General features: G+C 40.4%; 2 protein-coding genes and 1 long non-coding RNA gene across 3 annotated transcripts; 2 read left to right on the plus strand and 1 right to left on the minus strand.

Moving 5' to 3' along the window:
• The first annotated feature begins 5765 nt into the window (after nucleotides 1-5765).
• On the plus strand, nucleotides 5766-10574 carry PCDHB2 (protocadherin beta 2). The gene has a single exon (XM_032158140.3). The coding sequence runs from the start codon at nucleotides 5942-5944 to the stop codon at nucleotides 8333-8335; it is 2394 nt and encodes a 797-aa protein (XP_032014031.1). The 5' UTR covers nucleotides 5766-5941; the 3' UTR covers nucleotides 8336-10574.
• A 1023-nt stretch (nucleotides 10575-11597) lies between these two features.
• PCDHB3 (protocadherin beta 3) lies at nucleotides 11598-15285 on the plus strand. Its single transcript, XM_032158141.2, has one exon. It carries the CDS (start codon nucleotides 11775-11777, stop codon nucleotides 14163-14165), a length of 2391 nt encoding a protein of 796 aa, XP_032014032.2. The 5' UTR covers nucleotides 11598-11774; the 3' UTR covers nucleotides 14166-15285.
• A 3336-nt stretch (nucleotides 15286-18621) lies between these two features.
• On the minus strand, nucleotides 18622-20667 carry LOC131383651 (uncharacterized). The gene is made up of 3 exons (XR_009213827.1): nucleotides 20321-20667; nucleotides 19815-20015; nucleotides 18622-18708 (listed from the first exon to the last, which is right to left on the minus strand). It is a non-coding gene; the product is annotated as an uncharacterized LOC131383651 (long non-coding RNA).
• Between the last annotated feature and the right edge of the window lie 4700 nt (nucleotides 20668-25367).

The following is a 25367-nucleotide window of genomic DNA, read 5'->3' on the forward strand; positions in this document are numbered from 1 at the left end:
TAAGGCCCATAAGAGTCAAGTTCGGTATGAGAGAAACAGACACTACTACAATGAGCTAGCAGCATGGCGTTGGTGTGGTTGGTAATATTTGATGGCAGTGGAAATTCTCCTTTGTGTTACATTTAATGCAGAACGGATTATGTGATGTTCAAGGTGGTGGCAGTAGAAGGAGCCTAGGTCTGGAAGGTCTTCATGTCCTATCAGTTACTCAAAGACTTGAGTCTCCATCTGTATAGCATGTTAGCCCAATACTAGGAAGTGTGCACACCAGGTTTGTGAGTGATGATAATCTAGCCAATTATAGACTTCAGGTTATGGTCAAGGACACTGAGATGCCACCTATGTATTCCAGATTCAGACAACAACTGCTGCTGGTCAGCTGTTTCTTTCAGCTCTACTGGCTACATCTTGACAGACCTCAGGAGTATGGGGTCTGTCACTTAGATTCCTCACTTAGCATATACTATGGTTTTAGTATTCCTTTGTTTTCTTGTTGGCCTGCTTCTTTTCACAGTAGATGTTCAAATAATTACTCTGATATGAAAATATATATTATAATTTTCAAGTATTTCCTTATATTTCTTTAGCATATCTAAATTGATTATTTATGCTTTGTATTTTGTAGTCAGAGTTTCAGGTTTCTTCCCCTCACCCCATATTCTTTGCCCTCTCTACACCTTTGGATTTCTTCATTATTTACTAATTTTCGATATTGTATTTAGCCATATTTTCTTTTTCTTTTTTTTTTTTTTTTTGAGATGGAGTCTCGCTCTGTTGCCCAGGCTGGAGTGCAGTGATACCATCTCGGCTCACTGCAAACTCCGCCTCCCGGGTTCATGCCATTCTCCTGCCTCAGCCTCCCGAGTAGCTGGGACTCCAGGCACCTGCTGCTACGCCCGGCTAATTTTTTGTATACCGTGTTAGCTAGGATGGTCTCGATCTCCTGACCTCGTGATCCACCTGCCTTGGCCTCCCAAAGTGCTGGGATTACAGGCATGAGCCACTGCGCCCAGTCCATATTTTCTTTTAAAGTAAAATTTCAATAGTGATCTTAGTGAAAATTCAATCTTCTACCAGATTACCTAAACCTGACTTAAGTTTTAGCCTATTTTAATCATAAAAAAACGTCTGAGATTTTTGGAAGAGGTCATACCTCTGTCTCTCTCATCTCTATTTCCATCTATATCTGTCTGTCTAGCTTTATCTGCAGTCCTGGTCAAGATTTTTATTTTCAAGGGGACAGATTGTCTTAATAGACTCTGATGGTTCTCCTTAAACAAAATTGGGCAAGATTCTTGTGCAGGTATCACTTCTAAAACCCTTTCTTGCTTATTTGTACCGTGGGAAGAGAATAAACAACACCATTTCCCTTTTTTGAGTTATATTTATTTCGTTTCATTTGCTTGTTTGTTGTTGTTGTTGTTGTTGTTTGAGACAAGGTGTCGCTCTGTCACCCAAGCTGGAGTGCCGTGGTGTGATCTCGGCTTACTGCAACCTCTGCCCCCAGGGCACAAGTGATGCTACCACCCCAGCCCCCCATGTAGCTGGGACTATGGGCGTGAGCCACCACACCTGGCTGATTTTTTTTTTTTTTTGGTAGACATGTGGTTTTGCCACGTTGCTCAGGCTGGTCTCCAACTCTTGGACTCAAGCAATCCACCCATCTTGGACTCCTAAAGTGCTGGGATTACAGGTGTGAGCCACCACAGCTAGCCGACCTTTATTTTGAAATCGTATTTGCTTGAGCTTCATGAAATGTCTTGATAGATTATGGGGAAACTTATTTGTATCCTCAATAAGGTAAAAGTAAATTAGTTGAATATGCTCCCAATTTTCACCCTAGATTAGGGTAATAAACTATGCCAGAACACTCCCTTCTCATCCTGGAATATTTCTCTCATATTTTCTGCAGAATCTTCATGTTAGATCACTGAAAACCCCTCCTTCTTCTGCCATCTTCTGGCTGAGTAAGTAAAGCCAGCTTGTGGGCAGAAGGCATTGAAAGGCTGAAGATCCCTCTCTATTGAAAGAGGGATACTAGTGGAGATAATATCTCCATATCATTTGGCATTATCTTTGATAGGAAAATGGTCATGTAAATCCCTTTGACTACCCTTTCTCTTAATTCTTGTAATTTTCATCTCATGGCAGTCAAAAGATCAAATCACCCTTTAGTCCAAAAAAGAGAGAGGCAAGCTTAATTATGACAGATACTCGAACAATGTGTTCTTATTTATTTTTTGAATGGCTGCACTTTTGTAATAAGACTGTAATGACTTGCTTTCATTTTTTAGTATGTTTTTGAAAATATTTTTCTATTTCTGTATTTAAAATTATTTGTGTAACATTTTAATATGTTAGATTTTATTGAAATGAATCTTCAAAATTATGAAAGTGACTCCTAGGATAATGTCTCTGCTTGTGCAGCATATGAAAAGTAAAGCGAAACCTAAGAAATTAAACCTACTGTAATAACATAATTTTTAAATTATGCAATAGATTCCCTCATTACAATATAAATAATTACTATATGTAAACATATTTCATTCAGACTTATAAATATGCTACAAATTCTAATCTAATATATATGATTCCTTATTAAAGGAGATTAAGAAAATATGAGCATTTGTAAAGAAGGAAGGTGTATTCTCATCAAGGTTTAAGAAAATAAATGATTTAAAATAGCATAGCAGATATAATGCCTTTAAAGCTGGAAACGCATATACAAATATAAAATATTGGTGTTGGTTATATAATCTTTGAAAAAGAGAAACTTTTATTTCTAGGTGTGTTAATAGCATTGAAATGAAAGATGGGTAAAACCTTCTGAATTGTGAGGACACATGACAACATGAGAGGTTTTAAATTTTTTTTCACAATAAAACCTAATGTGTTCTTGGTTATTGTATCCTCTGAAATATCTTAGATATTAAATTTTCTATTCTCCAGCTTGTGAGAGGAGATTATGTTATTTTCTTCATATTACCTATTTTCCTCTCCTTTATGTTATCCCAAATTAACCATAACTGCTTTAGTTCAGAAAACCTGTCCAAAGGAAATAGCCATATACCTGGTTAAATGTAAAATTTCAAGTAACCTACCAGTTATAATCTGCCTGTATGATGTAACTGATCTTCACTACATCTATTTCGGACCCCAATTAGGTTTTGCAGCTTATATAAAAAGCTGTTTTTAAAGACTTGGACCTTGGGTATTATTCACCTCAATGAATTTGTTTAATGCTCAATGTCAATGAATTAAAATATTTTGAATTATTATAACATCCATATAAAAGTAATAATCATGAAAAGCAAAAAATAATATCAACAGGTAGAGATAGGCATTTGTTTTCTAAATGTTAAGAAAGGGAACCTGTGATAATCCTTTTTTTAGCCAGTTACAGAAGATAAATGAGAGCTTTTTAAAATATTATGCTATTGTTACATTTAATAAATCATCCAGTCCAGTTTTCTGAAAATACAGGGGATGGAAGAACAGGTTAAATGATACCACGAGGAAACAATCAAATTCAGAATGTAGGACATCCTACAAAACAACTAGTCTGGACACTTCAGAAATTTAATGTCATTAAAGATTGGGGAGTATTCTAGAGTAAATAGATCTAACACCCAAATACAATTATCAAAGTTGGTTGAAAAAGTGTCTAAGACATTCCTTATAACAAATAGTTAAAAAAGTAAGTGCATTTGTCAAAGGAACTTGAGTGAGTGTGAATTCTTATCAAAATTGAGGAAAAGATAATGGAAAGACAGTGAAATTTAATTGGGACTGGATTTTAGATAACATTGTAGATTTTTTTTAATTTTCTTAGGTATGATAGTAGCATTATGATTATATGAGATAATATTATAATTATGTGATACCTGCTGAAATATTTAGAGGTGAAATATGATGTCTGCAAGTTACTTTCATATGAGTCAGCAGAAAAGTGGGTGTGTGTACAGAATAAGATAGAACAAATATGGCAAAATATAAACAATTGTTAAGTTTGGATGGAGGTTAGAGTTGTAGTTTATGTATAGTTCTTTTAACTGTTCTATATATTTAGTTTTTTTCTTCATCCCCCCAATTTTTTAATCCAATGGATCTTTTAGAGACACATCCTAGTATTTATTATTATTATTATTATTATTTTGAGATGGAGTCTCACTTTGTCACCAGGCTTGGAGTGCAATGGCGTGATCTTGGCTCACCGCAATCTCCACCTCCCAGGTTCAAGTGATTCTCCTGCCTCAGCCTCCCAAATAGCCGGGATTACAGGCACCCATCACCATGCCTGGCTAATTTTTTTTGTATTTTTAGTAGAGATGGGGTTTCACCAGGTTGGCCAGGATGGTCTTGATCTCTTAACCACATGATCTGCCTGCCTCGGCCTCCCAAAGTAAAATTATTTTTTAAAGCAGCCTTAGATTTTACAGAAAATTGAGTAAATAGTACAAACAGTTCCCCTCACATACCGATTTTCTCCCACTCAAAGTTTCCCTGTTATCAAAATCTTGCATTACTGTGGTACATTTGTTACAGTTGATGAGCCAATACTGGTAAATTATTAACTAAATTTCATAGTTTAGTGTTCACTATTTGTGTTGTATAGTTCTCTAGATTTTGACAACAGCATAATGTCATGTATCTACCATTGTAGTATCACAAAGTACCGCATGTTTAACGTCTTCATTCCCCCTCCCTCTTCTTCCTAGCTATCACTTGTCTTTTAAATGTCTCTATAATTTGGCCCTTTTCAGAGTATCATGTAATTTGAATTATACGGTATCATTGCCTTTTCAGACTGGATTCTTTCACTAAGAAATATGCATTTAAGTTTCCTTCATGTCATTCTATGGCTTGATAACTTATTTCTTTATATTAACATTTAAAAAAAACAAAGAGACAGAAAATTTAAAAAACCTAACAACAAACAATGACATATATACCTTGTTTGGAAGCAGATTGAAGAAACCATCACTGAAAAGATATTTCTAAAGATAACTGGGGAAACTGGAATATTTACTGGCTATTTAATATTATGAAATTGCTCTTTGCTAGATGTGGTAATTGAATTGAGGTTATGTTGAAAGTTCTCCTAGGCATTAGAAAGGAAAATAATATTGATACATTTACAATAAGAAAATATCTGGCTGCTCTTGGAGAGTTTCATGAGGCTCAGACACATCAAAGTTCAGGGAAATGTGAAGTGGGAGCAGTGCGAAGAAAGAAGTATGAGTAAGGAGACGATTTCAGTGCCCATTAAAATACTCTTATTTGGATTCTGTGCTTTTCCTGGGTCTCTGTTTTTCAGTTGGGTTTGAGTGTGATGATGGTAACCTAACCACCACTGAGTTGCACACATGCCCAAACTCTGAATAAAAATAGAACTTTCTTAGTCTAAGCCTTCTTTCTGAAGCATGCTAGGACTGAGATCACTCCCTTCCAGGTTCTGAAATTTATTTTTTCCAGTTTGAAAAAAAAAAAAAAACGCTTGGATTTGTGAGGGAAGTGAAGATTTATTTATTCTTGCCCTGGCTCTATGGGTGCAATGAAGAGCCTTTAAGAAGAAGAAGCCAATAAGACTTCGGTACATTGAGAAACACTACTTGAAAATACTCAATTTCGATTGCCATCAGCCTGAAAGAAAGCACTGGGATTTTCTTAGTTTAGGAGAAAATAAATACTCGGAAGAGACGCGGGGTGGCGCTGCAGCCTTAGAAGTAGCAGAAACAAAGCACCCAGCCGACGTTCCTTTACCCAGATACTCAGCTAAAGAAGCAGCAAGCAGGAAGAGGAGGCTTTCTAAGGCGGTCGCTCCGGGAAATCCGGGCCCTAGGATTGTCCACTCATCCCAGTATCAGCGAGATACGGGGAGATAGAATCAGCGACAACGTGAGCCACAGCTGGAGCAGGTTTTGTGCGAGACCAGAAGGCAATGGAGGCCGGAGAGGGGAAGGAGCGCGTTCCGAAACAAAGGCAAGTCCTGATATTCTTTGTTTTGCTGGGCATAGCTCAGGCTAGTTCCCAGCCTAGGCACTATTCAGTGGCCGAGGAAACGGAGAGTGGCTCCTTTGTGGCCAATTTGTTAAAAGACCTGGGGCTGGAGATAGGAGAACTTGCTGTGAGGGGGGCCAGGGTCGTTTCCAAAGGAAAAAAAATGCATTTGCAGTTCGATAGGCAGACCGGGGATTTGTTGTTAAATGAGAAATTGGACCGGGAGGAGCTGTGCGGTCCCACAGAGCCCTGTGTCCTACCTTTCCAGGTGTTACTAGAAAATCCCTTGCAGTTTTTTCAGGCGGAGCTACGGATTAGGGACATAAATGATCACTCCCCAGTTTTCCTAGACAAAGAAATACTTTTGAAAATTCCAGAAAGTATCACTCCTGGAACTACTTTCTTAATAGAACGTGCCCAGGACCTGGATGTAGGAACCAACAGTCTCCAAAATTACACAATCAGTCCCAATTTTCACTTCCATCTTAATTTACAAGACAGTCTCGATGGCATATTACCACAGCTGGTGCTGAACAGAGCCCTGGATCGCGAGGAGCAGCCTGAGATCAGGTTAACTCTCACAGCGCTAGATGGCGGGACTCCACCCAGGTCCGGCACGGCCCTTATACGGATTGAAGTTGTGGACATCAATGACAACGTCCCAGAGTTTGCAAAGCTGCTCTATGAGGTGCAGATCCCGGAGGACAGCCCCGTTGGATCCCAGGTTGCCATCGTCTCTGCCAAGGATTTAGACATTGGAACTAATGGAGAAATATCTTATGCATTTTCCCAAGCATTTGAAGACATTCGCAAAACGTTTCGATTAAGTGCAAAATCGGGAGAACTCCTTTTAAGACAGAAACTGGATTTCGAATCCATCCAGACGTACACAGTAAATATTCAGGCGACAGATGGTGGGGGCCTATCTGGAACTTGTGTGGTATTTGTCCAAGTGATGGATTTGAATGACAATCCTCCGGAACTGACTGTGTCGACACTTATCAATCAGATCCCAGAAAACTTGCAGGACACCCTCATTGCTGTATTCAGCGTTTCAGATCCTGACTCCGGAGACAACGGAAGGATGGTGTGCTCCATCCAAGATGATCTTCCTTTTTTCTTGAAACCTTCTGTTGAGAACTTTTACACTCTGGTGATAAGCACGGCCCTGGACCGGGAGACCAGATCCGAATACAACATCACCATCACCGTCACCGACTTGGGGACACCCAGGCTGAAAATCGAGCACAACATAACCGTGCTGGTCTCCGACGTCAATGACAACGCCCCCGCCTTCACCCAAACCTCCTACACCCTGTTCGTCCGCGAGAACAACAGCCCCGCCCTACACATCGGCAGTGTCAAGGCCACAGACAGAGACTCAGGCACCAACGCCCAGGTCACCTACTCGCTGCTGCCGCCCCAGGACCTGCACCTGCCCCTCGCCTCCCTGGTCTCCATCAACGCGGACAACGGCCACCTGTTCGCTCTCCAGTCGCTGGACTACGAGGCCCTGCAGGCGTTCGAGTTCCGCGTGGGCGCCACAGACCGCGGGTCCCCAGCGCTGAGCAGCGAGGCGCTGGTGCGCGTGCTGGTGCTGGACGCCAACGACAACTCGCCCTTTGTGCTGTACCCGCTGCAGAACAGCTCCGCGCCCTGCACCGAGCTGGTGCCCCGGGCGGCCGAGCCGGGCTACCTGGTGACCAAGGTGGTGGCGGTGGACGGCGACTCGGGCCAGAACGCATGGCTGTCGTACCAGCTGCTCAAGGCCACGGAGCCCGGGTTGTTCGGCGTGTGGGCGCACAATGGCGAGGTGCGCACCGCCAGGCTGCTGAGCGAGCGCGACGCGGCCAAGCACAGGCTGGTGGTGCTGGTGAAGGACAATGGCGAGCCTCCGCGCTCGGCCACCGCCACGCTGCACGTGCTCCTGGTGGACGGCTTCTCCCAGCCCTACCTGCCGCTCCCGGAGGCGGCCCCAGCCCAGGCCCAGGCCGACTCGCTCACCGTCTACCTGGTGGTGGCGTTGGCCTCGGTGTCTTCGCTCTTCCTCTTCTCGGTGCTCCTGTTCGTGGCGGTGCGGCTGTGCAGGAGGAGCAGGGCGGCCTCGGTGGGTCGCTGCTCGGTGCCCGAGGGCCCCTTTCCAGGGCATCTGGTGGACGTGAGCGGCACCAGGACCCTGTCCCAGAGCTACCAGTACGAGGTGTGTCTGACTGGAGGCTCCGAGACAAATGAGTTCAAGTTCCTGGAGCCAATTATCCCCAACTTCGTTGCTCAGGGTGCAGAGAGGGTTAGCGAGGCAAATCCCAGTTTCAGGAAGAGCTTTGAATTCAGTTAAGTGTTAATAAGGATCTACTGAGGCTAGTCTCATTTAATTTGTGGAAAGTCCTTTTTTACTGCTTTGCCCATTGGAGGTGTCTCCTTTTATTAGAAAGTAACCATCTTACTCCAATTTTATGCATGTTACTGGTATTTATAAATGTATGAGTTTTTTTGCGGTATAATGAATATAAATTTTCTTTGTAATCTAATTGTTGGTTAGTTTCATTGCAATTTAATTGCATTTGAAGTGTAAAAGTAAATTTTGTATTTTCAGAAGTCTTTAAGTTAGAGCATCTTTTCCAGACCTCACAGTCCATGGTCCTAGATAATTTTGAAGTCCTACATTTGAAAATATTTGTTATCATTACATGAGTTATATTTTCCAGCCCAGAATATTTGTGTTTTTTATATCCTCTTAAGCTAGTGTAAATTCTATCCTGTGAATTCACATTGGCTAACTCTTTAAATAGGTATATTTATGAATCATATAGCAAGCACCATCCTCGTTTTTCAATATATGTACTTTTTTTTTTGAGATGGAGTTTTGCACTTGTTGCTCAGGCTGTAGTGGAGTGCAATGGCGCAATCTCGGCTCGCCGCAACCTCTGCCTCCCGGGTTCAAGCGATTCTCCTGCCTCAGCCTCCCAAGTAGCTGGGATTACAGGTATGCATCATTATGCCCGGCTAATTTTGTATTTTTAGTAGAGACAGGGTTTCTCCATATTGGTCAGGCTGGTCTTGAACTCCTGACCTTAGGTGATCTGCCCACCTCAGGCTCCCAAAGTGCTGGGATTACAGGCGTGAGCCACCGCCCCCCCAGCCCAATATATATACTTCTTTCAAGTGTTGACATATGAAAAGTATTAGTCTTTAGAGTTTGTAAGAATTTTAACTGTTAGATTCTAGAAGGCATTAACATCATAAGTGCTGTAATAAATTTTTGTCAAAAGTCAATCATTAATATTCTAAAATGTAGATAAATAATACATGTCTAGCAATTTTCAAAGGCATGCTAATTCATCATGCTTTCTCTTTCAAATAGTTTTTTAAGAGCCCTCTGCTTATTCCAGTCCCCCCCTTTAAAATCTTTTAAAATTATTAATAACCTTTTAACTTTGAGAACTTCATTAAAATCCAAAAAATTTGAGGGAGTACATGTCTTTGTCCTTGACCTTTAGAAACCTCAAATATAGCTTGGTATTGCTGTTTTTAAAATTTTCTGGAGCATTTAGGATTCGCTTAGAAATAAGCCTTTAGGGAGAAAAATGTATCTAGCACCACTCACTCTATTTTTTTGCACTGACTACTTCTATTTTTCTGCCTTTCATTTCCCTAGACTTTTCAATGCCTTTTTATAAAGGTGCTTGAGTTCTGTTTCTCAACAGCTCTCTCATTTATTGCATGATTCACACAGCCACTGGAACATTATAGGTTCTTAATAAAATTTTTGAATGATTGAAAGAGAGAAAAGTATTTTACCTGTGATATATTGATATTTAAATAAACTAGAACACTTAAAGGAAAACATTTTGCTGGAATCAAATACTCTTTGATGTACAATGAATTATAATTTTGGTATTAATTGAATTGGTTACCATTGTTCAAACATGCAGTTACCATTCTGTTGTCGCTTCCTTCAACATATTTTTCCTTTTTCTCTTAATGCTTAAATTGAGCCTCGTTTCCTGTCCACTGGCTTAAGGAATACAGATGGTTTTTAATTCTATTACTTAAATTTCCTTCCATAGTTCCCTAAATGACTCACCCAACTGTTTTCATTTCTTGCAGTTTACTTTCTGATCTATACATTAAAACAAATCTTAATTCTTAATGTTACTCAGTCTACATATTTTTATGTCATTTTTACATACATTTGAATGAGCTATCCTATTAAAATTTTAATATCAACTTTGAGGTCTTGTTTTGAGATTAGCAGTGGTGTAGAGCGCTGTGTTGGTATCAAAAGTCTCTGATCAACCAACTCATTACCTGTAGGATTTTGGATGAGTCACAAAGTTTCTCTTCTTCTACCCCAAATGATAGCAGGTATTTGAATAGCTTGCAGTTATACTCAATATAAAGACATAAAAGTGAAATTGCTGTTATTTTTAGTATCATTAGTATTAAGAGCAAACATTCTTGATAATTGTGTAGAAGTACAAAAGAGGCTACATTGAATACATATTTGCACTGTTTTATTTCTCTACCAACAACCTTGCAATGGCTTCCTTTTGTTCTTAGAATAAAATCGAAGCACCCATTATTTGGCCTTGGTTTACCTTTCAGCTTTACTTTCCACTTACTCTTGAGACATTAAGTTTTGTATTCACTGTCCTTCATTCATTATCTCTTAATAGCTATGCTTCGCTCTCTCAGAGCCTTCACACATTCTACAGTCTTAGCCTGGCACACTTCTCCTATTTCATGTTTCAGATTAAATGACGCACCTTGGGGGAAACTTTCTTAATCACTCTCCATTAAGTTAGGTCCCCGTATTGCATACTTTGAGTGCACTCAGTACCTTTTCTATGTAGCACTTTTCACACTGTTTAAACATCTGTTTAAAGACTGTACACCCACTAGATGGAAAATTGTTATAAGATATACAGACATTGTCTTGTTACCACCACTTGCCTAACTTCTACAAACTGAACGATTATCTGTGGAAATAAACTAATACAGATGAAATGAATAGTTGTAAATTTGCTCTGAAATAAGAAGAGAAAGCACTTTAAGTGTTCCTTGAGCGTGATAATGTGGAAGAAATTAGGCATTCGTAGCCCTCTGGATCCACCTCTGACATGATATATTTTCTTTTTTACCACCTTGCAGGAGATGTCTTTTCCTTGTATTTTTCTGGTATATGCAATTCGGGCTCATTTCACAAAGTTTGGGAAAAAACATAAATAGGATAGTGAAGCATGCTATCATCTAGAGCAAAAATCTTTTGAAGTTTGTGTGTAATTACTACAAAAGGGGAGGGGTAAACTAGTATGTGTACACTTCCGTTAAATCATGTAAATGAGGACTCTACCAGGAAGAATCGCTGCTCTTAGATAAAAGCGCATTTTATTTCCCTAGATTGCATTTATTTAACTCATATAACATGAGAAACTCCTCCAGTAGAGTCAACTAGGGTTGATAAGAATAATCGATAAAGCAAAATAAAAACACCTTCTCCAAGATTTTGAAACTGCAAGCGAACGCATGGTGGCGCTGTTGACTAAGAAGGCGAATTAAACCACAGGCATTGTGCATGCTCGGTGACGCACGGATCCAGTGTGGTAAACCAGGGGTTGAGAGCACAGGCAGATTTTTGAGCCAGCAAGTCTGAGCCTCTGGAAAGGCTTATTCACTAGGCCGTCTGCAAAGGTTGTGGGGCAAAAGACTATTTCCCAGCGCTGTCTGAGGTTCAGCTTGGCGACATTCCCTGGAAGAGCGTGACGGAAAGTGCAATGGAGGCGGGAGGAGAGCGATTTCTTAGACAAAGGCAAGTCCTGCTTCTCTTTGTTTTTCTGGGAGGGTGTCTGGCTGGGTCCGAGTCAAGACGCTATTTTGTGGCTGAGGAAAAAGAGAGGGGCTTTTTAATAGCCAACCTAGCAAAGGATCTAGAGCTAAGGGTAGAGGAACTGGCCGCGAGGGGGGCCCAAGTTGTGTCCAAAGGAAACAAACAGCATTTTCAGCTCAGTCATCAGACAGGTGATTTGCTCCTGAATGAGAAATTGGACCGGGAGGAGCTATGCGGCCCCACAGAACCATGCATACTGCATTTTCAGATATTACTGCAAAACCCTTTGCAGTTTGTTACAAACGACCTCCATATCATAGATGTAAATGACCATTCTCCGGTATTCTTTGAAAATGAAATGCATCTGAAAATCCTAGAAAGCACTCTGCCAGGAACAGTAATTCCTTTGGGAAATGCTGAGGACCTGGATGTGGGAAGAAACAGCCTCCAAAACTACACTATCACTCCGAATTCCCACTTCCACGTACTCACTCGCAGTCGTAGGGACGGAAGGAAGTACCCGGAACTAGTACTGGATAAAGCGCTCGATCGGGAGGAGCAGCCGGAACTCAGCTTAACGCTCACCGCGCTGGATGGCGGCTCTCCCCCTCGGTCTGGGACAGCCCAGATAAACATCCAGGTCTTAGATATAAACGATAATGCACCAGAATTTGCACAGCCGCTCTATGAGGCTGCAGTTCTAGAGAATACTCCCGTTAACTCTGTCATTGTCACTGTCTCGGCTTCTGACTTAGATACAGGAAGTTTTGGGACAATATCATATGCATTTTTTCATGCTTCTGAAGAAATTCGCAAAACTTTTCAGCTAAATCCAATTACTGGTGATATGCAACTAGTCAAATATTTGAATTTTGAAGCAATTAATAGTTATGAAGTCGACATCGAGGCCAAGGATGGCGGAGGCCTATCCGGAAAGTCTACAGTCATAGTCCAGGTGGTTGATGTCAACGACAACCCACCGGAACTGACCGTGTCTTCAGTAAACAGCCCTATCCCTGAGAACTCGGGAGAGACTGTACTGGCTGTTTTCAGTGTTTCTGATCTAGACTCTGGAGACAACGGAAGAGTGATGTGTTCCATTGAGAACAATCTCCCCTTCGTCCTGAAACCATCTGTAGAGAATTTTTACACCCTAGTGTCAGAAGGCGCGCTGGACAGAGAGACCAGATCCGAGTACAACATCACCATCACCGTCACTGACTTGGGGACACCCAGGCTGAAAACCGAGTACAACATAACCGTGCTTGTCTCCGACGTCAATGACAACGCCCCCGCCTTCACTCAAACCTCCTACACCCTGTTCGTCCGCGAGAACAACAGCCCCGCCCTGCACATCGGCAGTGTCAGGGCCACAGACAGAGACTCAGGCACCAACGCCCAGGTCACCTACTCGCTGTTGCCGCCCCAGGACCCGCACCTGCCCCTCGCCTCCCTGGTCTCCATCAACGCGGACAACGGCCACCTGTTCGCCCTCAGGTCGCTGGACTACGAGGCCCTGCAGGCATTCGAGTTCCGCGTGGGCGCTTCAGACCGCGGCTCCCCCGTGCTGAGCAGCGAGGCGCAGGTGCGCGTGCTGGTGCTGGACGCCAACGACAACTCGCCCTTCGTGCTGTACCCGCTGCAGAACGGCTCCGCGCCCTGCACCGAGCTGGTGCCCCGGGCGGCCGAGCCGGGCTACCTGGTGACCAAGGTGGTGGCGGTGGACGGCGACTCGGGCCAGAACGCCTGGCTGTCGTACCAGCTGCTCAAGGCCACGGAGCCCGGGCTGTTCGGCGTGTGGGCGCACAATGGCGAGGTGCGCACCGCCAGGCTGCTGAGCGAGCGCGACGTGGCCAAGCACAGGCTGGTGGTGCTGGTGAAGGACAATGGCGAGCCTCCGCGCTCGGCCACCGCCACGCTGCACGTGCTCCTGGTGGACGGCTTCTCCCAGCCCTACCTGCCTCTCCCGGAGGCTGCCCCGGCCCAGGCCCAGGCCGACTCGCTCACCGTCTACCTGGTGGTGGCGTTGTCCTCGGTGTCTTCGCTCTTCCTCCTCTCGGTGCTCCTGTTCGTGGCGGTGCCGCTGTGCAGGAGGAGCAGGGCGGCCTCGGTGGGTCGCTGCTCGGTGCCTGAGGGCCCCTTTCCAGGGCATCTGGTGGACGTGAGCGGCACCGGGACCCTGTCCCAGAGCTACCAGTACGAGGTGTGTCTGACTGGAGGCTCCGAGACAAATGAGTTCAAGTTCCTGAAGCCGATTATCCCCAACTTCGTTGCTCAGGGTGCGGAGAGAGTTAGCGAGGCAAATCCCAGTTTCAGGAAGAGCTTTGAATTCAGTTAAGTGTTAATAAGGATCTACTGAGCCTCGTTTTAGTTAATCTGTGGAAAGTCCTTTTTTACTGCTTTGCTCATTGGGGAGGTCTCTTTTGGTCTGGTTCAAGGCAAGTAGGAAGAATAGAGCAAAATTTCAAATCCAGGGATGGCTTAGGTTTCAGTAACAGAACTGGAAAGTAGTTGTTTGGCTCTGAATGTTTTGTATTTCAATCAAGAATCCTTAGTCGATAGAACATTTTTTTTATATATTGATTCTACTTTTTCTGTAGTTAATCCTTGCATATTCTCCTTTCATCCTGGCTTGCCAACGCAGTCTTAATTCTGCCTTTTTTTTTCTAATGGGGAGCAAAAAGAAATTCATTATCTTTTAATAGTGATTTCAAATAGCTTATTAAAATAACTCCTTTCAAATTTTACATTATAAGGCAATGTAGAGAGAGTTCCAAACCACCAATTTTATAATTTCCCTTGTTGAATATATTCATATAATGTGTTCTATAATATGCCCAAAGCAGCTTTGTCTATGGTTAACAAAGTTTCAAGGATAGACAGGAATGTGTTTTCTTTAATAAATAGGAATATATCATCTTTTTAGGGATATAGTACTCACATGAAAGTAATTTAGTTCATTTTCTGTGTTGACATTTGCAATTAATATTTCAATATTTTATGTGCTTATATTGGCTAAAATATGGACACAAATATAGACTAATATGGGTAATTACCCTTTGGTTTATCTAAAGTGTGTTCATGATGACTGAGGAAAAAAATTAAACCTATGCCATTGTAAAAACTGACTGTTCTTTTCCATTTGACACAAAAACGTTGTTTAGTAAGGCGTCTGGTGGAATGACAACTTTTTTTTTCATAAATTCTGAGATGTAAGTGTTATGAATATGAGAGACAATTTTTAATTTCAAGAAAATACATGGGTATGAGATATCTAAATGCTTCATGGTAAAAGTGGTGTCCTATCCAGTCCTATTTTATTATTAATACCTACTTGCCACTTGTATGGTGATATAGGAGAAAGATATTTTATTTTTTTCCTGTCTTGGTTCCCTCCTTCAGATTTTAACCTGACATGATTTAGGAATATATATGGTCTTTCTGGGATAGAAACTGTCCATCCATATCAGCATCCTACCTCCTACAATGTAATTAAAAGAAGATGTACAAGAATAGAAAGTTCTAAAAAGGAGAGGGCAATATCATTGTGAAACTCTAGCTACAACAAAGAATAAAATCTGGAAGCAACCAAAACATCGAATCTTATGGTTATCTTGAGTAAAATCAAAAAACTTATTTTAAGCGACAAAATATTTAGCTCCTAATTAGGGAAATGTATTAGGAAAAAATCAATTTTTCTTCTTACAAGCGTTTCCTCATCCACAGAACATCCATATAACTTTCTAGGAATTAAATACTCATGACTAGAGAAAAGAGAATTTCTCAAAGATTTTAAAAATTCCCCAAAAAGCAAGAGCTTAAGATTGACATGCTTTCAAACATATGTTAAAGTGTAGTTATTATCACATTTAAATAGTGTAATTTTATGTAACAGCATCAAATGCATAAATACTTTTTTAAAAACATTTTTGATACAGGGTCTTGCTCTGTTGCCCAGGCTGGAGTGCAGTGGTACAATCATGTCTCACTGCAGTCTCAATCTCCTGGGCTCAAGGGATCTGACCACCTCAGCCTCCAGAGTAGCTGGGACCATAGGTGTGTGCCACCACACCCAGCTATTTAACAACAACAAAAATTTATTTGTAGAAATAGGGTTTCCCGGTCGGGCGCGGTGGCTCACGCCTGTAATCCCAGCACTTTGGGAGGCCGAGGCAGGCGGATCACGAGGTCAGGAGATCGAGACCATCCTGGTTAACACGGTGAAACCCCGTCTCTACTAAAAATACAAAAAATTAGCCGGGTGCAGTGGCGGGCGCCTGTAGTCCCAGCTACTCGGGAGGCTGAGGCAGGAGAATGGCGTGAACCCGGGAGGCGGAGCTTGCAGTGAGCCGAGATTGCGCCACTGCACTCCGGGCTGGGCGAAAGAGCGAGACCCCGTCTCAAAAAAAAAAAAAAAAAAAAGAAATAGGGTTTCCCCATGTGGCCCAGGCTGGTTTGGAACTCCTGTGCTCAAGGGATCCTCCTGCCTCCACTTCCCAAAGTGCTAGGATTACAGGTATGAACCATCATGCCCAGCCAAATGTGTGAATCTTTAATAGTCAGAGGAAAATTAATATAATATTTCCTTTCACTTCAAGTGCTTTATAGAGATGTTTGAATCTGGCTGTTTTGGTCAGATATTTTTCTTCTTTTCATACGTAGCTGATTTTCCATGAATATCAGGAAAAGGCATAGAATTCTGATCAAGATTTATCTCTCTTTGATTACCTTAGTCCCAGATGGTATCAGAGCCAGGAAAGTATTCAACTGCGGAAAATATAGAGGGCAGTTCTTTTGGGGACTAATATGGTATATGATTGGAGACTAAAGTTCAAAAGGCAATATGCTGAGTCATTTAGACACTGAAGATAGAAGAACAGATACCATTTGTAATTTAGTTTTTAGATGTACTGGACTTATACATTGTTGAGAAAATGAATAGAATTTAGCAAAGCCAGAAAAGATAATCTATACTAAATTTGAAGATGGGAAACAATCACATCTTACTCTTGGTTCAAAGCTGCTTCTCTTTCAGGGCAGTTAGAAACTTTTACCCTTTTATTTGAAGACAACTTCCAAAAACATATTCATCTGGATATTTCATTAAATACAGAACAGAGAGAGTACCATATGTACAGTACTAACTAGTGTTGCCACGTTTTGGAATTCCACAAACTAAAAGCCTGGCACAAGGTAAAAGGGATGACTTTATATATTATTAATAATTTTCTAGTAATTTTTCTTCTAGGCAGGCTAATTCATTATTGTAAAATATTTACAAATCGATCTCACCAGTATTCCAATTGTCAAAAAGTAAGAAGGAAAAATTTTACTCCCTTCCCTCATTCTAGAATATATAAAATGACCTTACTAGACTCTAAGCAACTTGAAGGTAGAGTCTGTTTCTGGTTTATTCATAGCGGTATTTCCAGCAAATAGCACAATGCCTCATTCATAGTAGATGCTCAGTTTATATGTGTTAAATAAATAAATTTTAAATTATTTGGGAAATAAAATAATGTTGTAAGGACTTACAAACTTGTTTATTTGGGCCTGATCTACACATTGAATTTTAAAAGATCTGTATTCAGAAAGGGGTGGAGTATGAAGAATAATTCCCTATAGAGACAATTTTTTATTTAATGTCTCCCTTTGCATCTTGAGACTTGTGGAAACTTGGAGAACTGTAAAATTATGTATTAATCTCCAAGTTGGTTCCAAATTGAGCTTATTTATATCTTTGATTTCAGGGACAAAGAAGAAATTAAATATAAGACTTTTTGTACATCAAATTAACTTCCTGAAATTGGTATTTAAATTCTCTGGCCTCTAGTTGGTACTTCTATTGACCTTGGGTTAGTCTTAATGATATCAAGATTAAATAAAATTTGCAAGATCCCAAAGGCTTAAAAATTTTTTTAATAGCCAATCATTCATTTATTTTCAAAACATAATTCTTGATCACGTGCACACCCCCTTCTTCTCTCTACAAATACATTAGTTCGGAAATAAATATTTCCTGGACATTCACAATCTAGTTTTTAGCACTGAAAATCAAAGGGATACAAATGAATTTTAAATTTTTATGTGGGGGGTTGTTATAAGACTAAGCTATATTCAAATATCAATCATTAAAACTAGTGAGGCCACACACTATACCACCATACTTTTCATAAATCTTTGATGAATAAATTCTACTTCCTTACAAAAGAAGACTCTGTTTAAAAAAAGTACCAGCTTTTCTATATATCCCCCTACTTTATTCTGGAAATGTCTTTTGCTTCTTAAAGTAATTGTTAGATTTTTTTAAGCCAGAAATCTGTTAGCCCTAATTATGAATTATTTTAATGTCAAATATGCATATGGTTAATCAATGCATATGGATAATTTCTTGATCATAGATTCAAAATTTTAAACTTATTTTCCTTCTATTCTTTAGGCATTCAACACGTTGATGAAAAGTACAATGTCAGTCTACTTCTCATTCTTTTATCCATAAACTTCTTTACTCTTTTAGATTTTTAAATTTATTCTTGCTGTTCTGATATATATGGTAGGCCACAACCTGAGATTCACATAACGTACTGCACGTTTTTTCTTTGAGAAATTACAATTTTCTTTTGAAAACTTTCATTTGGCAAGTTTTCACAACTATTTGCTCTTGTTTCAAAATTGCTATTTCCTTCTTTGTTGTTTGAGTCTTTTACGTTTAAGTTCTTGCCATATTGTTTCGAATTTCTATTTCTTATAGTAGATAAAACAATTCTTTTATTTGTTGAGTCTCTTTTTCATGGTGTTAATCTTCATTTGCTTGGTGATATTTTATTGAGAACTTATCTCTTACTGGAAGCTTCTTTCACAGTAGTACTTGTTTTGACAACCTTGGGGAAGGGAAGAAGAAGAGGGGGTCTCAAGATGATTTCAGCCCTGGCCTCTGCAAACCCAAGCCTTAATTTAAAAGCTTAGCTCAACTTTGCCACACCGAGGTAAAAGTTCTGGACCAAGCACTAAAAATATGTTTGAGCTGGGACCCATGCTCTTTTGGGTGATATTGTTCTGCGTTTGCTCAATGAGGCAAAAATCTCAGGGAATGTCACTGTTTCTTGGTTGTCATGGTTTCTGCTAAGGCTATAGACATGGAAGCTAATGGAGAAATTTATAGACATGGAAGCTAATGGAGAAATTTAAAATGTTTCAATCTTCAGAGTAAACAAGTTGATTTTTAGGAAAACTGAACTGTAACTGAAGCAATTGACACAAGGGGACTATATGGGAAACATCACGGTCTTGATTCAAGTTACAACATTCATGGTAATGCTCAGAAAGATAATAACATAATCCAAGATTCCACTGAAATAGTGGTTGCTATTTTTTTTGTTAGAAAATAGCTTGGGACTCTGGTGATAATGCAAAATGGGCTTGCTCCCTCCAAGACAATCTCCTCATGAAACCATTTGTCAAAAATTAGTGTTCTAGGGCTGGGCACAGTGGCTCATGCCTTTAATCCCAGCACTTAGGGAGGCCGAGACAGGAGGATTGCTTGAGCACAGGAGTTCAACAACAGCCTGGGAAACATAATGAGACTCTGTCTCTACAAAAAATTTTAAAAATTGGCTGGGGGTGGTGGCATGCACCTGAGGTCCTAACTACTGAAGAGGATGAGGTGGGAGGATCCTTGAGCCCAGGAAGTTGAGGCTGCAGCAAGCCATGATCATGCTCTAGCCTGGGTAATACAGACAGACTCTATCTCAAAAAATAAAATTATTTTGGTAACAGAGAAGTCAGGGCTCTGTACTATCCCTTACTAGGGTGGAATCTAACATGCAGAAATACAGCACAGCATAATCACACTGTTCTTCAACACTGTTAACAATTCCCTGACCCAAACCTCATGTACCTTATTATAGTTCACAATTAAAAAAAAAAGTCCTACTCAGAATGCTGATAGTATCACTGCCAAAAACAGAGACTATCTAGGGACTAATACCTAAGTCACTTTCCCACAGCTGCCCAAGTACATATTCCTCAGCCCTCTCTTGGTATCCATCAGCCTGGACAATGGAACCTGTGTACTTTGATGTCCCTGGTTTTTGAGATTCTTGAAGAGTTTGAGCTCTAAATGTGTCTGGAGCTTTCTGGAGTTGAGCATCAAGATGTGGAGATCCTGGATGACACACAACTATAATAGCTAGAAAACAAAGAAAATTGATTATAAAGCAATTCTATATTGTGTACTGAGCTGTCCAGGTAGAAAAAAAGTGGTAACCCAGTGATGACTTGGGCTAGAACTCATGACTATTTTATTGGTGATTTGAGGCCTCAGAGCCCTGGATGTTAGTATGTAGGCCCACAACCTGGAAGTACAGAGTATGTGAAGCACATCTAGTCTTCTAAGAGGCAACCACAACCAGGCATAAGCTGGTGCTGTTATTAAGGACAAGTGGAAGCCACCTTTATTTGCCATGATCATCCTACACCTGGTCTAGGACTTACCCCAGTCTTCTCTTCCATTCCTTTAACCACCCATAAAAGGATTTCCATTTTCTTGATCACTGATTTGACTCAGGCTTCTTTCTCTTTCAATTCTCTCAGTTCCTGTGCTACTCAGATGTGGAGGGTCAACTGGGAAACTTCAGTGCATTGCTGCTCAAAAGAAGGCCTCTTCCTGAGCATTTTGGAAGTATCAACACCACTGGGATTTAGTTCTAGAGCTTTCAGTGTGAGACATTTCTGGAATATCAGAAACAAATATCAAATTTCTGAAGCCAATTGTCTCTAATTAATGTGAGCTATCTATGAGGAAAGACTTTTAAAAGAAATTTAATTTCTAAAACAATGTGGGATTTATTTTTAAAAAATTGTATCCTCTAAATTGTATCTTTCTGAGATTTTTTTGTTTAAATTTCTTTATCTCTGAGGAAATGAATTTTTTCATCCCAAATGTTTCAATTCTATTTAATTTAAAGTAGGTAACTGGCAGTGTTGAAGTTTCATTGTCTATGTTTGTTATTACGAAAAAGGGTATTGTATATTTTACTGCAATTTTAAAAAAGAATATATTCTGAACATCAGTGAAAATGGTAGAGAATGGACCTCCAAAAAATCTCTTCTCCAGGAAAGCAATGAGGAAACTGAGAAAAATTTTCAAAATCTAGTGTTTCAGAGTTCTGAAATTTAAACAAAGATGTGCAGCAACTTAGGGAGAATTTATTTAGGAAAAAAGGTCTGACTCTTGGTTAAAAATAGTGGTTTTTGTGGTGTTTTAACTGGCCTATTTCCATCCCCATCTCTCTAGCTTCTTAGTAGCCTTTAAAATTAACAATTTACTACCACAATGAAAATTAGCAGCTTGGCAGCCACCAGAAGGAACAGAACAGCACCACAAAGAATTGTCATTATTTGATCTGTTTGGTGGCTCCCTGGAGGACTCCACTTGCAAGGCTGTCTTTAATTGCCCTGAATCAGAGCTTGTCTAGTACAAAAAGTCTGGGTGACAGAGCACAACCCTGTCTCAACAAACAAACAAACAAACAAACAGGGCCGGGTGCAGTGGCTCACGCCTGTAATCCCAGCACTTTGGGAGGCCAAGACGGGCGGATCACAAGGTCAGGAGATCGACACCATCCTGGCTAACATGGTGAAACCCCGTCTCTACTAAAAATACAAAAAAATTAGCCAGGCGTGGTGGCGGGTGCCTGTAGTCCCAGCTACTCGGGAGGCTGAGGCAGGAGAATGGCGTGAACCTGGGAAGCGGAGCTTGCAGTGAGCCGAGATTGCGCCACTGCACTCCAGCCTGGGTGACAGTGGGAGACTCCATCTAAAAAAAAAAAAAAAAGAAAAGAAAAAGAAAAAAAAACAGAAAGAAAAAGAAGGAAGGAAGGAAGGGAGAGAAAGAAAGAAAAAAGAAAGAAAGAAAGAAAAAAATAGATCAACTGAAATTATCCAGTCTTAGGAATAAAAATATTTTTAAAAATGAAAATGAACCTGTGGGACACCATGTGGACACCATGAAGCCTACTGTGGGACACCATGAAGCCTACTAAATACACATACTTGAAGTCCCAGACAGAGAGAAAGGAGACAAAATAACAGAAAGAATAGCTGAAATAGTGGCCAAAAATTTCTCAAATTTGATGAAAAATATTAACCTTCACATTCAAGGAGCCCAGCAAACTCCAACCAGGATAAAGTCAAAGAGATTCATGCCTTGACACATCATGATCAAACTGTCAAAAGCTAAAGACAAGAAGAGAACCTCAAAAACAGCAAGAGAGAAGCAACTCATCACATACCTTATCCTCAAAAATATTATCCTCAATATGACTAACACTGATTTCTTACAGAAATAATGGAGGCCAAAGGGGAGTGGGATGACACATTCAAAGTGCTAAAAGGGACTATCTATTTTTTTTATATATATATACTTTAAGTTTAGGGTACATGTGCACAACGTGCAGGTTAGTTACATATGTATACATGGGCCATGTTGGTGTGCTGAACCCAGCAACTCATCATTTAACATTAGGTATATCTCCTTATGCTATCCCTCCCCCCTCCCACCACCCCACAACAGGCCCTGGTGTGTGATGTTCCCCTTCCTGTGACCATGTGTTCTCATTATTCAATTCCCACCTGTGAGTGAGAACATGCGGTGTTTGGTTTTTTGTCCTTGGCAATAGTTTGCTGAGAATGATGGTTTCCAGCTTCATCATTTTTTATGGCTGCATAGTATTCCATGGTGTATATGTGCCACATTTTCTTAATCCAGTCTATCATTGTTGGACATTTGGCTTGGTTCCAAGTGTTTGCTATTGTGAATAGTGCCGCAATAAACATATGTGTGTATGTGTCTTTATAGCAGCATGATTTATAATCCCTTGGGTATATACCCAGTAATGGGATGGCTGGGTCAAATGGTATTTCTAGTTCTAGATCCCTGAGGAATCGCCACACTGACTTCCGCAATGGTTGAACTAGTTTACAGTCCCACCAACAGTGTAAAAGTGTTCCTATTTCTCCACATCCTCTCCAGCACCTGTTGTTTCCTGACTTTTTAATGATCGCCATTCTAACTGGTATAAGATGGTATCTCATTGTGGTTTTGATTTGCATTTCTCTGATGGCCAGTGATGATGAGCATTTTTTCATGTGTCTTTTGGCTGCATAAATGTCTTCTTTTGAGAAGTGTCTGTTCATATCCTTCACCCACTTTTCGATGGTTTTTTTTTTTCTTGTAAATTTGTTGGAGTACCTTGTAGATTCTGGATATTAGCCCTTTGTCAGATGAGTAGACTGCAAAAATTTTCTCCCATTCTGTATGTTGCCTGTTCACTCTGATAGTTAAGTTTCTTTTGCTGTGCAGAAGCTCTTTAGTTTAATTAGATCCCATTTGTCAATTTTGGCTTTCATTGCCATTGCTTTTGGTGTTTTAGACATGAAGTCCTTGCCCATGCCTATGTCCTGAATGGTATTGCCTAGGTTTTCTTCTAGGGTTTTTATGGTTTTAGGTCTAACATTTAAGTCTTTAATCCATCTTGAATTAATTTTTGTATAAGGTGTAAGGAAGGGATCCAGTTTCAGCTTTCTACATATGGCTAGCCAGTTTTCCCAGCACCATTTATTAAATAGGGAATCGTTTCCCCATTTCTTGTTTTTGTCAGGTTTGTCAAAGATCAGATGGTTGTAGCTAAGTGGCATTATTTCTGAGGGCTCTGTTCTGTTCCATTGGTCTATATCTCTGTTTTGGTACCAGTACCATGCTGTTTTGGTTACTGTAGCCTTGTAGCATAGTTTGAAGTCAGGTAGCGTGATGCCTCCAGCTTTGTTCTTTTTGCTTAGGATTGACTTGGCAATGCGGGCTCTTTTTTGGTTCCATATGAACTTTAAAGTAGTTTTTTCCAATTCTGTGAAGAAAGTCATCGGTAGCTTGATGGGGATGGCATTGAATCTGTAAATTACCTTGGGCAGTATGGCCATTTTCATGATATTGATTTTTCCTACTCATGAGCATGGAATGTTCTTCCATTTGTTTATATCCTCTTTTATTTCATTGAGCAGTGGTTTGTAGTTCTCCTTGAAGAGGTCCTTCACGTCCCTTGTAAGTTGGATTCCTAAGTATTTTATTCTCTTTGAAGCAATTGTGAATGGGAATTCACTCATGATTTGGCTCTCTGTTTGTCTGTTATTGGTGTATAAGAATGCTTGTGATTTTTGCACATAGATTTTGTATCCTGAGACTTTGCTGAAGTTGCCTATCAGCTTAAGGAGATTTTGGGCTGAGACGATGGGGTTTTCTAGATATACAATCATGTCATCTGCTAACAGGGACAATTTGACTTCCTCTTTTCCTAATTGAATACCCTTTATTTCCTTCTCCTGCCTGATTGCCCTGGCCAGAACTTCCAACACTATGTTGAATGGGAGTGGTGAGAAAGGGCATCCCTGTCTTGTGCCAGTTTTCAAAGGGAATGCTTCCAGTTTTTCCCATTCAGTATGATATTGGCTGTGGGTTTGTCATAGATAGCTCTTATTATTTTGAGATACGTCCCATCAATACCTAATTTATTGAGAGTTTTTAGCATGAAGGGTTGTTGAATTTTGTCAAAGGCCTTTTCTACATCTATTGAGATAATCATATGGTTTTTGTCATTGGCTCTGTTTATATGCTGGATTACATTTATTGATTGACGTATGTTGAACCAGCCTTGCATCCCAGGGATGAAGCCCACTTGATCATGGTGGATAAGCTTTTTGATGTGCTGCTGGATTCGGTTTGCCAGTATTTTATTGAGGATTTTTGCATCGATGTTCATCAGGGATATTGGTCTAAAATTCTCTTGTTTTGTTGTGTCTCTGCCAGGCTTTGGTATCAGGATGATGCTGGCCTCATAAAATGAGTTAGGGAGGATTCCCTCTTTTTCTGTTGACTGGAATAATTTCAGAAGGAATGGTACCAGCTCCTCCTTGTACCTGTGGTAGAATTCGGCTGTGAATCCATCTGGTCCTGGACTTTTTTTGGTTGGTAAGGTATTAATTATTGCCTCAATTTCAGAGCCTGTTATTGATCTATTCAGAGATTCAACTTCTTCCTGGTTTAGTCTTGGGGGGGTGTATGTGTTGAGGAATTTATCCATTTCTTCTAGATTTTCTAGCTTATTTGCGTAGAGTTGTTTATAGTATTCTCTGATGGTAGTTTGTATTTCTGTGGGATCGGTGGTGATATCCCCTTTATCATTTTTTATTGCGTCTATTTGATTCTTCTCTCTTTTCTTCTTTGTTAATCTTGCTAGCGGTCTATCAATTTTGTTGATCTTTTCAAAAAACCAGCTCCTGGATTCATTGATTTTTTGAAGGTTTTTTTGTGTCTCTACTTCCTTCAGTTCTGCTCTGATTTTAGTTATTTCTTGCCTTCTGCTAGCTTTTGAATGTGTTTGCTCTTGCTTCTCTAGTTCTTTTAATTGTGATGTTAGGGTGTCAATTTTAGATCTTTCCTGCTTTCTCTTGTGGGCATTTAGTGCTATAAATTTCCCTCTACACACTG

Source organism: Hylobates moloch, unplaced genomic scaffold (assembly GCF_009828535.3).
Source record: "Hylobates moloch isolate HMO894 unplaced genomic scaffold, HMol_V3 SCAFFOLD_6, whole genome shotgun sequence".
NCBI classification, from domain to species: domain Eukaryota; kingdom Metazoa; phylum Chordata; class Mammalia; order Primates; family Hylobatidae; genus Hylobates; species Hylobates moloch.

Bases quoted from the DNA above. Each gene is read 5' to 3' on its own strand.
- PCDHB2 (XM_032158140.3), top strand. From the start codon at position 5,942: ATGGAGGCCGGAGAGGGGAAGGAGCGCGTTCCGAAACAAAGGCAAGTC.
- PCDHB3 (XM_032158141.2), top strand. From the start codon at position 11,775: ATGGAGGCGGGAGGAGAGCGATTTCTTAGACAAAGGCAAGTCCTGCTT.